Here is a 16,374-nt window from a genome sequence, read left to right as displayed (position 1 = left end):
AAATGTAAATCAAATTAATCTTAAAACAAAACTCGACCTGCATGGAATGGTAGTTGGCTTTGAACTGTTTATGTTACCACAGATTTCTTTTGAAACTTACCATCTTTCCTGTTACGTTTTGACAGCGTTATTTTGAGGGGGGTGTTGCTGTCGGTTTCCATTGGGGTCGGTAAAACAACCCGCCGGCGAATTACCTAAAAAGTAAGTTACAAGGTTTATAACGACATTAACCTTTATAATATTGACGAAGAAGATTGTTATGTTTTCTGTTAACCCGTCTTTTTCGGCGTATACAATGTTTTACGTCTTTGTTACATTCACCATATTCAGGAAAATAAAATCGTGATCCAGACAACGTACCGTACATTCATATATATATAAACTACAAAATTATTTGCTTAACATTTGAATTTGCGTTCAAACTCTCGCGAAATTATGTGAACATTTGTATATCATGAAAATACGTGTTTTGTAGTATGAAGATTGATGGCAATTCTGTTCTTGGATGTTTCTTTGATAATGACATGATGATGAACCTTATATATTAAGTCTTTTAATGATGAAGATAATGATTCTAATGATGATAATGATGAAGATGACGATGATTTTTATTATTATGATGATGATGAAGATGATGATGATGATGAAGATAATGATAATAACAATGCTATTGACAAAAGATGAAGACGATGTTTTACACGTACTAGAGTGACTGTGTTCCCACTTTCTTTGAGGACTGTGATGGCTGCCGAATGTTCTACGTTTTCCAGAGGGATGCCATTCACCGACGTCACTCGGTCATTGATTCTGAAAAATATCAAAAGCAATCTTTGTTTTAAACACGAACTATCAACTTCAGTAAAAACTGCTGTGACAACATCAGCACATTTAATTACAAAGAAACAAAAAATATTTAAATTTCAGTGAAAACTTGAAAAAGTTAACTCGTGAAAAAAAAAAAAGGAAAAAAAATGCAAAACATAAATTCCTTTAATCTGTGAGATTAATGAATTGAATGAAAGAAAGAAGTTGCTCATCAGAGTTAAACGGCCATTATGAAAATATAACAAAATAAAAATAAAAGGTCCACTAGTCAACGCATGTTAATCTTTCATCATACAGATACATTCTACTTAATGAAATCTCGTACTCCTCTAAACTCTTAATGCAACCTCCGAGACAATTTGAACCCCTATAACAGAAACTTCCGAGACAGTCCATATCGCCAAGCATGCACAAGTATAAGGACCACACTGTAACGAGGCCCAGTAATACCTGTCGATGTATCACCTGTATTTTTACCTGAGGCAAAAAACTTCAGGTAGGTTTAATTAAGAAATTCCATGTCCCGGAAATTACCATATCGTCAATGTTTCATTAAATCTTAGCAATGTTAGATGTACAAATACTGTACAGTTTGACAGGTAAAACTCTCTTTAAAGACATTAACTTTTTAAAGGACTGAAGAATTTACAGATAAACTTAATGAATTCCGCAGCTTAATGAGCCCTTAGACACATTCCAATGTCACAGAAATATTTTGGACCTCAAATTCATTTTAAGTTTATTTCAGATAATCACTACTTCGTAGTAACATTAAGGTGTATATATATTTTAATATTCAGGATTTTTTTACAAATAATTCAAGCTATCTTTTTTATCCAATAAACTCAACAGCCCAATATATATGATCGATCAGTTTAGAATTCAAACCAGACTTTCGATCTTACCGATTCTATGTTTACTTAGTAACTACCAGTTTCTATGGAGACTACAAAAAAGTTTTTTTTCTTAGTAACCTCTATTTAAAGTATCATTTCCCGTTATTTATGACATTGTCAAATGATGACAAGGTCAGATGATGACAAGGTCACATGATGACAAGGTCACAAGATGACAGTCAAGGTCACATGATGACAAGCATTAAAAAAAAATTAATATGAAAAATTGTGAGATATATTATGATATTAATGATGTTGTAAGTATTAGATAGTATGAGTAGAAATTGGTTTGATTTTATCTTGGATCCTTTATTCACCATAGTATCTAAAGTGTACAACTACCAAACACAGGGACATAGATTCTCCACTAGTATCTAAAATGTACAACTACCAAACACAGGAACATAGATTCTCCACTAGTATCTAAAATGAACAACTACCAAACACAGGGACATAGATTCTCCACTAGTATCTAAAATGTACAACTACCAAACACAGGGACATAGATTCTCCACTAGTATCTAAAATGTACAACTACCAAACACAGGGACATAGATTCTCCACTAGTATCTAAAATGTACAACTACCAAACACAGGGACATAGATTCTCCACTAGTATCTAAAATGTACAACTACCAAACACAGGGACATAGATTCTCCACTAGTATCTAAAGTGTACAACTACCAAACACAGGGACATAGATTCTCCACTAGTATCTAAAGTGTACAACTACCAAACACAGGGACATAGATTCTCCACTAGTATCTAAAGTGTACAACTACCAAACACAGGGACATAGATTCTCCACTAGTATCTAAAGTGTACAACTACCAAACACAGGGACATAGATTCTCCACTAGTATCTAAAATGTACAACTACCAAACACAGGGACATAGATTCTCCACTAGTATCTAAAATGTACAACTACCAAACACAGGGACATAGATTCTCCACTAGTATCTAAAGTGTACAACTACCAAACACAGGGACATAGATTCTCCACTAGTATCTAAAATGTACAACTACCAAACACAGGGACATAGATTCTCCACTAGTATCTAAAATGTACAACTACCAAACACAGGGACATAGATTCTCCACTAGTATCTAAAATGTACAACTACCAAACACAGGGACATAGATTCTCCACTAGTATCTAAAATGTACAACTACCAAACACAGGGACATAGATTCTCCACTAGTATCTAAAATGTACAACTACCAAACACAGGGACATAGATTCTCCACTAGTATCTAAAATGTACAACTACCAAACACAGGGACATAGATTCTCCACTAGTATCTAAAATGTACAACTACCAAACACAGGGACATAGATTCTCCACTAGTATCTAAAATGTACAACTACCAAACACAGGGACATAGATTCTCCACTAGTATCTAAAGTGTACAACTACCAAACACAGGGACATAGATTCTCCACTAGTATCTAAAATGTACAACTACCAAACACAGGGACATAGATTCTCCACTAGAACTACATAATTTAAGATGGACACTTTACTAAAAGAAACAAAATTAATCACACAGAAAACTTAACAATTTTCTTGTTTCAAAAAACCAATCCCACATCGCATACCCCTTCATATGCCTGGAGGAAAAAGTTAATGAATTTTTCACAAAATATTGAGTTCTAATCAGACTGTACTGAGATGAGCCGAGTGTAATTGAATTTCAAACCAAATGAAGTGGATGAGTTCCGAGAAGGGATTCCAATCCTCTGTTACAATCAATACCAAACTTTTAATCTTGAGCCCTGTTGCGCTATATCCAGCGCTTTCATTCCCGCATTTATCCGACATTCGTGTCGAACGACGCTGAGCCTTCATGTGCCGTGTTGAAACAGATAGATCTCTGGCTGCTAGTCCTAGACTGAGTGGAATAAAAGTTTGTCTAGGGTGGATCAACACACATCAGCTAATAGTACCGTCAAAACATGGAAAATACTCGTAAAACAGAAACATGTCTTTGTCCATTAAACCCAAAACGTCTAGAAAACATAGTAATTATTGACTTTCCGACCTCACAATCACCTAGCGTAGGTTTTGTTAAATTGGCCGTCAGAAGTTACAAACATATCTTTCATACATCTCTTTCTCTACATCCTCTCTTATGGTTTCTCAGTAGGTTCATCAGACCTCTCTACCATCTACTGTATTTTGTAATATATTTCCTATCAGAACTTACAAATATCTACCGTATCTTTTGATTATTGCCTATCAGAACTCACAAACATCTACCATATTTTATATATTGCCTAATATTGCCTATCAGAACTTACAAATATCTACCGTATGACTAATTATTGACTATCAGACCTCACTACCATCTACCGTAAACATTTCCCATCCATTCCTATTAGTCCTAACCAACCAACAATTTTCATTAACTGCATGTTTCAGCTCGACATGCAATAGTTTCTTACGAAGGAGGAGGTTTTTTTGGACAACAAAGCAACTCTCTCGTTAAAAGCCCAGACTGCCCTTTACCTCCGTAACGAAGTTTGTTTCCATTAAAGCATCAAAGAGACTTTGGTACACATCCTAGGCCTACGAGCATTTGTATTGTATAGAAATTATCTAGTGTTTTTTTGTTACCCTGACAACAATTACCCAGGAAAACGAAGGAATGCTCTGAATCATACCAAATAATAGAAAAAGACAAAGTATTTTCAGATTGTTTAAGTTTGGGATTAGCTGTTATCTCAACTCATTCATCACTGAAATTTCATTTTGGACTGGTGTAGTCTTTGATTAAGAAGAGTCTAAATTCGTAAATATTGTATAATATGAATATTTGCAATTTACTACACAATAAATATAGATAAATATTTCATATGCAAACAGAGTTTTTACAATGTATTACGGAGTAAATATAGCTAAATATTGTATAATACAGAGTTTTTACAATATTACATACAATGTATTACAGAGTAAATATAGCTAAATATTGTATAATACAGAGTTTTTACAGTATTACATACAATGTATTACAGAGTAAATATAGCTAAATATTGTATAATACAGAGTTTTTACAGTATTACATACAATGTATTACACTATAAATATAACTATAAATTGTATACTACAGAGTATTTACAATGTATTACACATTAAATATAACTAAATATTGTATAATGAAGAGTATTTACAATGAATTACACTGTAAATATAACTATAACTTGTATACTACAGAGTATTATACATAAATACCACGTCTATCATTAGAAAACCATGTGAGGAATGTTGGACTCACAGAACTTAGTCATAACAATACACTGCACAACTCTGTGCACCGCCACTTAAAGGTGCGAGTCACAGCGAACACATCCAGTATCTCGCTTACTAAGGAACAATACTGAGAGCTCATACATGTGTGAAAGTGGTTCTCCGAAAAAATAAACAAACTAAAGAATCAATTTTAAGATAGTTAGGACATTCAGAAATTTATTTCTCGATAATCTGGGGTATCAGAATCATCATTTATGAAAACAAAGGCTAAGAAAGTAAAGAAAAGAAAGAATGCTCAAATTAATTAAAAAAATTCTAGTCTAGATGAGTACTGAAATTCAGAAATTTATTTCTCAATAATGTGCGGTATCAGAATTTAAGTCATGCAGAAAAGGCTAACATTCCTTCACTCCAAACCGAGGAATGTGATATCTTTTTGTGTTGTCCAGCTGTAGGGCTCGATCTTTATGAAAATTTATATGTTAGAAATCATTTCAAAAACTTTCTAAAATAAAGAAGCTTAATTTACATTGACTTCTTAATAATGGACCCTCTTCTACCTCCGGCAGTGGTAAATCAGTGGTATAAAAGTACTATTTACGTAAGTTTGCCCTCGGAAGTGGTAAATCAGTGGTATAAAAGTACTACTTACAGAAGTTTGCCCACAGCAGTGGTAAATCAGTGGTATAAAAGTACTACTTACAGAAGTTTGCCCTCAGCAGTGGTAAATCAGTGGTATAAAAGTACTACTTACAGAAGTTTGCCCTCAGCAGTGGTAAATCAGTGGTATAAAAGTATTACTTACAGAAGTTTGCCCTCAGCAGGCCCAGCCTTGAGAACATCGGAGATAGCTATTGATGGGTCACCATTAGCAAAGTGTGGATTGTCTCGTCCTCCGCTGACCGCGATACCGAACCCGAACCTCGGCACACGTGATAACGTGACTTTGTGTGTCTCCCAAACTACGTTGTCACCAACCTGAAAGTACACAAACAGAATCTCTCGTAATTATTTTGTACACACACAAAATCTCTCATAATTAATTATTTTGTACACACACAAAATCTCTCATAATTAATTGGTACACAAACAAAATATCTCGTAACTTCTCTCCTCTAACATTTTACCCTAGATCAAAAATGCTGGAATACGAAAAGAAATTGCTGGAATCTGAAAAGAAATTTAATATGTGTTGTATTTCAGATTAGACAACATGACATTCCTGTTACCTACATTATCGTCATCCTCATCGTTATACTGCGGGAATGATAAACCAAGTCCACCACAAGATACCAGAGATATATAAAAACTTAATCAATCAAAGACGGACAGCTCATACCCCATTTGTTGGTAGAGACAAAAAAAAGTTTTTTTACCTATCAAGAAATGTATTTTTTAATTTTCTTCGAAAAAATAAATAAAAATAATAAAAGCCTAAGTAATTAATTTTGAGCTTTAATCTTTTAATCCCTCAGTTTTGACCCCAAACACGCTGTACGATCCCATTTTTTTTTTATATCTGATGTGAAGCATTTTATCATCAATCCTGCAGGTCATGACCAGATTGAGGTTCGTGTCCCCAATCATTAAACACCAAGATTTATTAGACATAACATGCCCTACTGGAGCTAAAACAGGAGAAAACGGTGAGAATTTCACTTTAGAGGCATAAATCTTCACACTATTAGAGAAGCTGTAGCCCAGATAAAGGGGATTTATTACAGAAAACACTTCACTGACTTAAGCTTCAATAAATTAACGGTTTAAGTGGGGTTGTCTGGTCCCCCCAGAGTCGGGGAGGGGTTGGGGGTTGGGAGGTTACATGTCGGTATTACACCATCACAACTGTTAATCAGCTTAGGAGGCAGTGGGGGGGGGGGGGGGGGGGTGGTTACATGTAGGTGGTTATATGTAGGAGGGAGTAGGGAGGGGGGTTTAGATGTAGAATTCAGGGGGGGGGGTTTAACAATACAGTAAAACACACTTACAACAAAATCATAGTTATTTATGGTAGTAACTCCAATTCCCTGTCAATGTATGTAATATATAAGTATAAACAAACTATATGCAAATAACAAAGTGATTTCATTGGTCCCCATAGGTTTGTTAACCAACGATGAAAAATTTCCAAAATGTCTTCTGAAATTTTTTTTATACTTCTGGCTAACGACAATGGTTTTGATCCAACTTGAAACAATCATTAATAACATGCTAGAGATTTAACAAAAATCAGACGGTATCCAAACGGTTTTGGTATTTCTGCGTGGTTCTATAACCGTGAGATTCGTATTTATAGATATAATGTTCAGCTTGTTCAGTCAGCCTTTACAGAAATACACGCCAGACTTTCATAATTTTACAGGGAATAGAAAACAGACTGATAGGCCGGCCCATCTCATGATAATGGCTCTGGTATTTATTATACTGAGCATAAAAATATTTAAAACAAAACTTCAACGCCCAGACTATATATATACAATATAATTCTGTGGCACTTTTCCTCTATGGGAAGTACTGATTCCCTATCCACCAAATGCAAAATAAATTATTTTATATAATTTTTTGTGTTAATTAGACAACTATAGTTCAAATGATGAATATTGTTTTTGCTCTGTCAGCGGTGGAGAATCTTTACAACACGATTTATGTGACCTTAAAACTTGTACTATCTACCTCACCTGAAATGTACAGCCGTCTGTATGCATGGACTCTACAGGAATGTGACACAATTCCTGTTTTAGCTTGGGCCTTTTGATGTTTATATAGGTATAATCCGGACAACATTAACTCAAAATGGACACTCGCCTAGCCAACAAAAAATGCCTATCTCACCTGTGTATACAGGTAAGTCACAGGTAAATCACTAACCCACATAAACTCTGCCAGGTGCGTTTACCAAATATTTGATTTTTTACTTACATATACAGTTGAAAGTAAATGTTGTGAAGGCCAACATTCCTCAAATAACTCTTAACTTATTATTAAATAAACACAAATAAAATACTCAAAACTTGGAGTTAAAATACAATGAACCAGTATACATGTGTATTTCTTAATATTATAAAAGCAAATATGAAGAAGATTTGAAATACAGAGGACTTCAAACTTGTTTGAAATTAACACTTGTTAAATATACCTGTGACTCGAACTTTTCATCAACCAGCATGGCCATGCATGGATCAACGAAGGTATCCACTGGTCAAGACTGGACAAAGGTCAGCCCAGGGACCAATTCAAACACCACTATATAGATTAATTATCATTACTACAATCACTGGATTTTTTCACTATAAAAGTGAAAACTTGATGAAGCTACACCACAGACATCCACCAAAAGGATAGTATATCCTGGAAATCTTCATCAAGTCTGAACTTCAATTAAATTTTCTTCAAGACTGAACATCAGGTCTGAATTTAACTTCATGCAATTGAACCTGCATCACGTGTGAACTTCAATTAAATCTGCATCAAGACTGACCATCATAATATAAGCTCCATTCATAAAGCCAGAAATATAATCCCATAGTATCTGCTGTACATATGACACAGTTTTAAAATTCCAAGCCTGATTAACATACATCAGGTTTTGTTTTTGTCCTTGTTCAAACCAAAGCACTTCTGACCTCCGTCTACACATGGATTGAGGCACATCCCTTTTTACCTCGTGGACCCCGTCACTTTTTACCTCGTGGACATTTTTGTTTCTGTCTTTGTGTTATAAAGGTCCCGTTGACCTTACAATAGGTTGGTATATATACCTATATATCTTATAAAGGTCCGTCTGACCTTACAACAGGTAGGTATATATACCTGTATATATCCTTAACACCAATCTATGAAATACCTGGCGAGATTTCTTGGTTTACGTCCAAGTTTTACCTGGTGAAAGATTTCTGCACATTCCCTGGTATACAAGTGTTTATATACAACAGTTACGTTATCTAGTCTACGTAACCTCAATATTCCTAAATTAAAGTTTAGATCTACAGAAAATAGCTTAGTATATATGCATACAAAGTATAAGCTAGGTAATTAACAGGTTTATTTATATATATATAATTTTTTTTTCATTACAAAGTGTCATTCTTAATTTTTATCTTTTTGTCTGATAATGACTCTAATAATTCTTTCTTTTTTTTTCATTATTGGATTTTGTTATTTGTTTTTATTCTTTATTTTTTATTTTTTGTTTGTTTATTTTTTCATGATGAAGAATAAAAATATGTCCATATATATATTAATATTAAATATTTTATTTTTCTATTTGATTGAAAATTTCGTTGTCATTTTAATTTTGATAAATTAAAGGGAATTATAAGTACCTAGTAAATATATATACATTACAATATCTAAAAACAAAACGAAAAATGAAAATATTAAAAATAATTAATTGTGTACCGAAAGAAAATCAACGGCACTATGTACTATATGAAATAAAATACTTTTGCGCATGCACCAAAATCAAAATAAAATGCAATCAGTAATTGATAGCAATGAAAAATATACATACCACATTTAAGGCTTTCAATATATTAGTAATCTTCATTGTAAATATAAACTTTGAGCACTGTTGTATAGATAGCACCAAGTCAAATAGCACTGATAAAAAGTCCACAAAAATAAATAAATATCTCGATCAGTAAAACTGTTCCGAATCTCCTGGAAAACTTTCTCAAATGCAGCTGGGGAACTGTTCTTCTGAATTACAATTTTCTAAGTGGATGATATGTAACAAATCACAGCAGTTCTCCTTGGATTTATAAATTAACGGACAGTATATTTTTATGATAGTCTTGTAGAATTTCTTGATTAAAACGTCACTTGCTGCTGTGTAAATTTTCCTGAATGTTTGGATTTTTGGTGACTTGTCTGGTTATATAGGACCTGACAGACAGTAGTTAAGTTGGTAAGCTGAGATTTGAGGAGAGATGTCTATCTGGCTAACACCCTTACTGATTACACAACAATACCTGGGTCATTAGAGTTAGGCTCGGGGCAGTGGGGGCGGGGCCAGGCTAATCTACCTGTCTGGACAATGGTCAACACCCCAGGGGGGCAATGGGTCACCAACAAACAAATTAACACTAGAGATTGTCAGAAAGTTAATGTACAAGGAAGTGTGCCAAATATCAATATATAGTGAAATAAATTATAAATATTAATAGTCTTAATCATTAAGAATAATTACCAAAGTTTCATTCTTTATTATTTCATATATTCTTTTAATTCAGGATTCCACCAAAAAAAATCTTTTTATCTAAGAGATCTATTGTAACCAATTCAATGGTATATATATATATAAAAAAAAAAAAAAAACATTCTGTATATGTTTTAACTAAAAAAAATCTGTTTTAATAATTCAGAAAAACATCTTAATATCAATTTCAATTGAACATTTTTTTTTATTTCTAAGGAAATTTAGTGAAATTAACCACATAAAATACAAATTACAAAACTTATCATTAATTTATTAATGAATTTTATTTTTTCACTTGTTTTTCCTATTATTGTTCTCATTTTCACAAAATCTGAAGAAATTGCATCTTTATACCTTTATATACATTGGTATATCTATAGCTAAATAATCCAAATCATATATACAAGTAGTTCTATAACTATGAATTATCTGAAGACATTAGCAAAGTTTTATTTTTTTAATCAAATATACACATTGTTGTAAATGAAACTTTGTTCATTACAGTTCATATATCTATATTAATTGCTATAAAGTTAAACAACTTAGCTTTTATTATTTAATTAAAACATTTATTTAAACTAAAATGTTGAGTTATGACCTTGTATCTTATAAGCCGTATTAGGCTTACGGAAATAAACAAATTGAAATTGACACGAATCAAATATCAGACGAGTCTCAGACTTCCAAATATTTTATCTTTGATCACTGTAATCTGATGCAGACCGTTATGCTTGACCAGGTGTGAAAGTGACCACTTCAGGTACGAACCACACAAGTCAGGACGACCATTACAGGTAAGGTACCTGTAGTACAGGTGTGAAAGCCACCACCATAGGTATTATAATACACCTGTTCTTCACCTAGACATTACCTGTACAGCTAATTACAGGTAATTATTGATAATCATCCACAAAGATCAAAGATAAGGAATATCACAGATAGGAAAGTACCTAGACGGTAAATCACAAGTTCTCCCAATTTAAGTCTGAGATTTAGAGTCTGCAGTTATTGGATTATGTGGTATATTTGTTAATTAGAAACTTCAAAGGGATTCAGGTGAGATATGAAATAAATCTAAGACCGTTTTATCAAAGGGATTCAGGTGAGAAATGAAATAAATCTGAGACGGTTTTCTCAGGAATAGGCCTATACCTACCAAGTACTCTGCCTGTCTGGACATTTCTTTTAATCCCATTAATGTAATTAATTAATGTTGATTAGATTAGGGAGTATATTAATTAACATAAATTAGATTGGGGAGTACATTCCACTGAACAATGGGGAGTACATTCCACTGAACAATGGATATGAGTATAAGTCCAGTGATGTCGTAGATAAATTACAAAGCAAACGTCCGTCTCATTTGACGTCCACAAAGAAAACATCCTTTCAGATTTGTTGCAAAAAAAACATCCTTTAGTTTGGACCTCAAAGAACAACTCAAGCTGACAGGAAACAATTTTAGCATGCGAGGGTAATTTCAATACTCAACACTAACATGAAAATTAATTCAATCTTCATTTCAAACTATCTTTTTAAAACACATATATATGAAATTCAAATATCAGAGTTAGCTCATAATGAAACAAAACATGCCTTTTTTCATAATTTTAATTAATTATATTGATTAATTTATCTATTTATTTAAATTCAATTATAAGCTTGTATATAAAGAAACTATTTTTTTATTTTATTTAAATTCAATTACTGAAATAAGCTTATTTATTTATTATTCATTTTTAAATTATATATTACTAATTATATTTTTCATTTATTTAAATTCAATTATTAAAATGAGCTTATTATTAATTCATTATTTTATTCATTTATTCAAATTAAATTATAAGCATATAAAGAAACTGTATAAACTATTTATTTATTTTATTTAAATTCAATTATTGAAATAAGACAATTTATTTATATTTATCTATATTCAATTATTATAAAATAAGCTTAGAAACTAAGAAATTGGACAAATATTTTTTCAATATGTAATTTATTTATTTGTTTTAACACTTTATATATTAAATTGTTGCAAATAACATTAAAAGTAAATTTTACTTTCAAAGTTTGTTTTTTAAAGTTTGATACAAAACATGTGATTGATGTTCAAATATCTATAATATGAGTGTCACATATTTTCTGTCAAGATTACAAATAATGACATCTATTTTTGGTGTTCACGTTTTACAATCAAGATAAATTTTATAAAATCATTTAATTAATGTAATCAATGTCACTAAAATATTGCTTTAATTTCCTAATGTGGCTATTCCTCAATCTGCCATAAAAGGCTGGTAAAATGTTGAAATCACACTTTAAAGCACTAGACACGGTTACCACATGTGTCATTTTTGTTCCGATATAACTCAAAATGTCGGAGCTTCCTGTAGAACCAATCAAGTTGGCATTATTTATACAAACATAGATTTATTGACGGTTTTTATTTTAATTTTTATTGAAATGCCTCTTTAAAAGTATGTCAAAAGGAACTCCCAATAGCTACAACTTTTAACAAAATTTCTTACATTATTATATATTATAATTAATTATTTTTTTTTTTTTTTTTTTGGGGGGGGGGGGGGAGGGGGGGGGTCGGTTTGATAACATTATATTAGCATGCCAATAGCCTGAACTCAGAGGAAATGCCACAAAAGCTTTTGTAGCCAAAAATTTATACAATTTTTTGTTTTACACTATATACATACAACTAAAGTATAAGTCTAGATAATTCAAATTAATATCTAAAATTAGCACTGATCTATATAAGTTTTTAGCAATAAAATAACTAAACTATATCGTTAGCACTTTCAGAGATAAAGCATTAATCTTAGATATTTTAAACACTTTCAGAGATAAGCGTCAATCTTAGATATTTTAATATTTCTTAACTATATCGTTAAACACTTTCAGAGATAAGCTTCAATCTTAGATATTTTAATATTTCTTAACTATATCGTTACACACTATGTGACAAACAAACAATCAAGCTTCCTGGTTTTACAAAGTCATCACATAACACAGTTAATTTTTATAATGCTGAGATGTTAATCTGTTATCTAAGATTGATGTTGATCTTCTAAATCTTGTGACTTTTCCTGGGTTTGTAATCCCATGCTGGCTTATCCACAGGATTTGCTCTTGTTTATTTAAAGTCTTTTTTGAAAAGAAAACAGAACAAACATTGAAATAGGGTTTAATCCAGAGCGTTTGGCATATCGTTTGCTTAAGACAGGTTCTGCGAGGAAAATCTGTCTTTATTACACACCATTTAATAGGATTAGAGTTAACTGCCCTTGATCTGAGGTTAATCTGGCCTAACATACCCCCTTAAGCAGCCAAGGATAATTATATATTGTATGGAACAACCAAGTTCTCAATGTTCAGGGTAAATAGAGAAAAAAAAAGGGTTTTTGGAATCAAGTAAAACAAGTTTATATAGTAAAGTAGTAAACCGGTTGATAACAAATACAATCTCTAGGTTAGACAAATTAACAAGTCTTTGTGATATCACAATTAACATTAAACAGGTTTACTAACATTTCTCAGAAATAGCATAATATCGACAACATACTGAAGTTGATACAATAAGAATCCATGTGCCTTCATAACACTTCCCATTTTGTTTTTCATGACATTCGTGAAATACAGCAGATTTTGTACTGCTTATGAGATCAGAATAGCTTTTTGTGAGTGAAAGTTTTGGAACTTTAACTGTCTCCAAAATAAGTTTGATATTGTCTCCTTTGGTAATCGTTGTAGCCACTTTTGCTTCAATGCAGAATTGAAATTTGACAACAAAAATTAGACTTGTGATTCCGCTCCACTACTATGCGCTACAATATATATCTCCTCTACAATACAAAATCTAACAACTTCCCTGTCAGGGTCACTTCAGCATCTTATAAGTCTCATGATTATATATATATATCTATACTCTATTTGGGCCATAGCTTCTTTCACTGTTCTCTGGTTTCCATTTTAGGCCACATGCCCTTTTATCTTCAACAAATGTAATAGTTCACAGCGGGCAGGTGAGATTACATCAGCGTTATATTTATACCGTCTCCATATATAGTAGAGGTTACAGCTTTTAGTGATGTTTATAAATAGCATGAGACTTCAGATAAATTAGTGTATTGTAAAGTAGGGGATAGATTTGTATTTATGACATATGATATGGGTGACTTCCCACTTTAGACTTCTGTTTACCTCCGAACATTACATCTGTATTTATGACATATGATATGGGTGACTTCCCACTTTAGACTTCTGTTTACCTCCAAACATTACATCTGTATTTATGACATATGATATGGGTGACTTCCCACTTTAGACTTCTGTTTACACATTACATCTGTATTTATGACATATAGCCTAGCTGTCATCACCAATAATACTAAGGGAGCCAGGAAAAAGCAGAACCATTCACAGGTGGGATATTGTATAGGACTAGAGTTGTACTTCAGGGGCAGACAATGTGAGGCTAGAGTTGTACTTCAGGGGCAGACAATGTGGGCTAGAGTTGTACTTCAGGGGCAGACAATGTGGGGTTAGAGTTGTACTTCAGGGACAGACAATGTGGGACTAGTGTTGTACTTCAGGGGCAGACAATGTGGGGCTAGAGTTGTACTTCAGGGGCAGACAATGTGGGGCTAGAGTTGTACTTCAGGGGCAGACAATGTGGGGTTAGAGTTGTACTTCAGGGACAGACAATGTGGGACTAGTGTTGTACTTCAGGGGCAGACAATGTAGGGCTAGAGTTGTACTTCAGGGGCAGACAATGTGGGGCTAGAGTTGTACTTCAGGGGCAGACAATGTGGGGCTAGAGTTGTACTTCAGGGGCAGACAATGTGGATAAAAAAGACAATTCAAACAATTTCTTTGACACAGTGTTACATGATATTCTGTATTTTTGTAACACACCACTGTACAAATAAAACAACAAACTATATGATGACCTTGACCTTCATCTTCAGACTAACATCCTTAATTTTACTTCATCTTCTTTGTAATGTAACTGTATGACCTTCACCTTTCAGAACATTGACCTTGACATTAAACCTTATTACCTGCCAGAACATGCAATGACCTTGACCTCTTATTATCTCATAATAATGACCTTGACCTTACCTTGCAGATCTGCCGGAACAAGTTACTTGGAAGTTTCATGTTTCTTGTCAAGATGTTGAAAAAAATCTTGGTGTAAAGTTTTACACTGTTAAATTTACACTCAACTCAGTGTAATGATTACATCACATGGCAGTGTGAACGTTCTCCATGTTTAAGATCCATTTTTAAAAGTTGTGTGAAAATATCATGGCTTTCCCAAAAAAAGAAAGAAAAAAAGAAATTCAAGGAATCCAATTGGTTATAATACTGTGACACATCAAAGGACTCTGCAATTTATGTCTGTGATGTCATCACATCTAAAAAATAAATCATCTTTCAAAAAGTTGCCATTTTCCTTAAATGTTCCATCGAAAATAAAATTCCCACACAAAAGTCAAATCTCCACAAGAAATTTTCAATATTTTTCCTGGTATCACAAGGGATGACCATCAGGTCAAAATCGGCAGTGAAATCTTTTTGTTGATCTTTCATTTAAGCGAAAATATACAATCCTCCCATCATGAGAAGTTTTCCGACAGGTGGGTTGGTGACAGGTTCGATGGAGAGAATAAACCAGTTCACTCAGGAGAGAGAGATTTCTCACCTGGAGATAGAGAAAAAGTGATTCTTTCTCTACAAACTGTTGACTGACCGAAGAGATTCCTCTTAAAAATGTAAGAAAAATACTTTTCTTACAGTATATAATTTTTCTTACAATGCTTTCAAACAAAAATAAATCACGACAACATGATTCAAGAAAATCTTCTCCTTTCTGCTTTTCTTTGTAGGAAAGAAGTAGTCTCCTCTATTTTTCTCTTAAATCTTCTTTCCGTTGAATAAGAAAGGTTTTTTGTCAGTCCGTCTATCTCTCCATCACCCCACGAAACACACACAAACACACACGACCTCCTCAGTGGTTGGAGCTAGTCTGAGACTGTGTGGTATGGTGCTGTGTGTTATACTGTACAGGGCAGGCAGGCAAGGCTGGACTGCACCAAAACAGATTCATTTAAAGGAAATCGATCCCAGGGTCACCTCTAGGCACAGTGGCTAAGTAGTTAGGGTGTCTGACATTCTATCACAAGCCCTTC

General features: G+C 33.1%; 1 protein-coding gene across 1 annotated transcript in view; it reads right to left on the bottom strand.

Annotated features, from left to right (window-relative positions):
- LOC138305855 (tight junction protein ZO-1-like) overlaps positions 1-16,374 on the bottom strand; it is a 104,592-nt gene that overhangs the window by 33,070 nt on the left and 55,148 nt on the right. The window contains exons 5-7 of the mRNA XM_069246118.1: positions 5,780-5,952; positions 705-807; positions 101-194 (exon numbers count right to left, since the gene is read on the bottom strand). Of these exons, the coding sequence (XP_069102219.1) occupies positions 101-194; positions 705-807; positions 5,780-5,952 (370 nt within the window). The remainder of the gene's footprint in view (positions 1-100; positions 195-704; positions 808-5,779; positions 5,953-16,374) is intronic.

The sequence above is a fragment of the Argopecten irradians genome, chromosome 13 (assembly GCF_041381155.1).
Source record: "Argopecten irradians isolate NY chromosome 13, Ai_NY, whole genome shotgun sequence".
NCBI lineage: Eukaryota > Metazoa > Mollusca > Bivalvia > Pectinida > Pectinidae > Argopecten > Argopecten irradians.
Note: the sequence above shows the minus strand (reverse complement) of the source record. Positions and strands in the feature narration are given on the sequence as shown.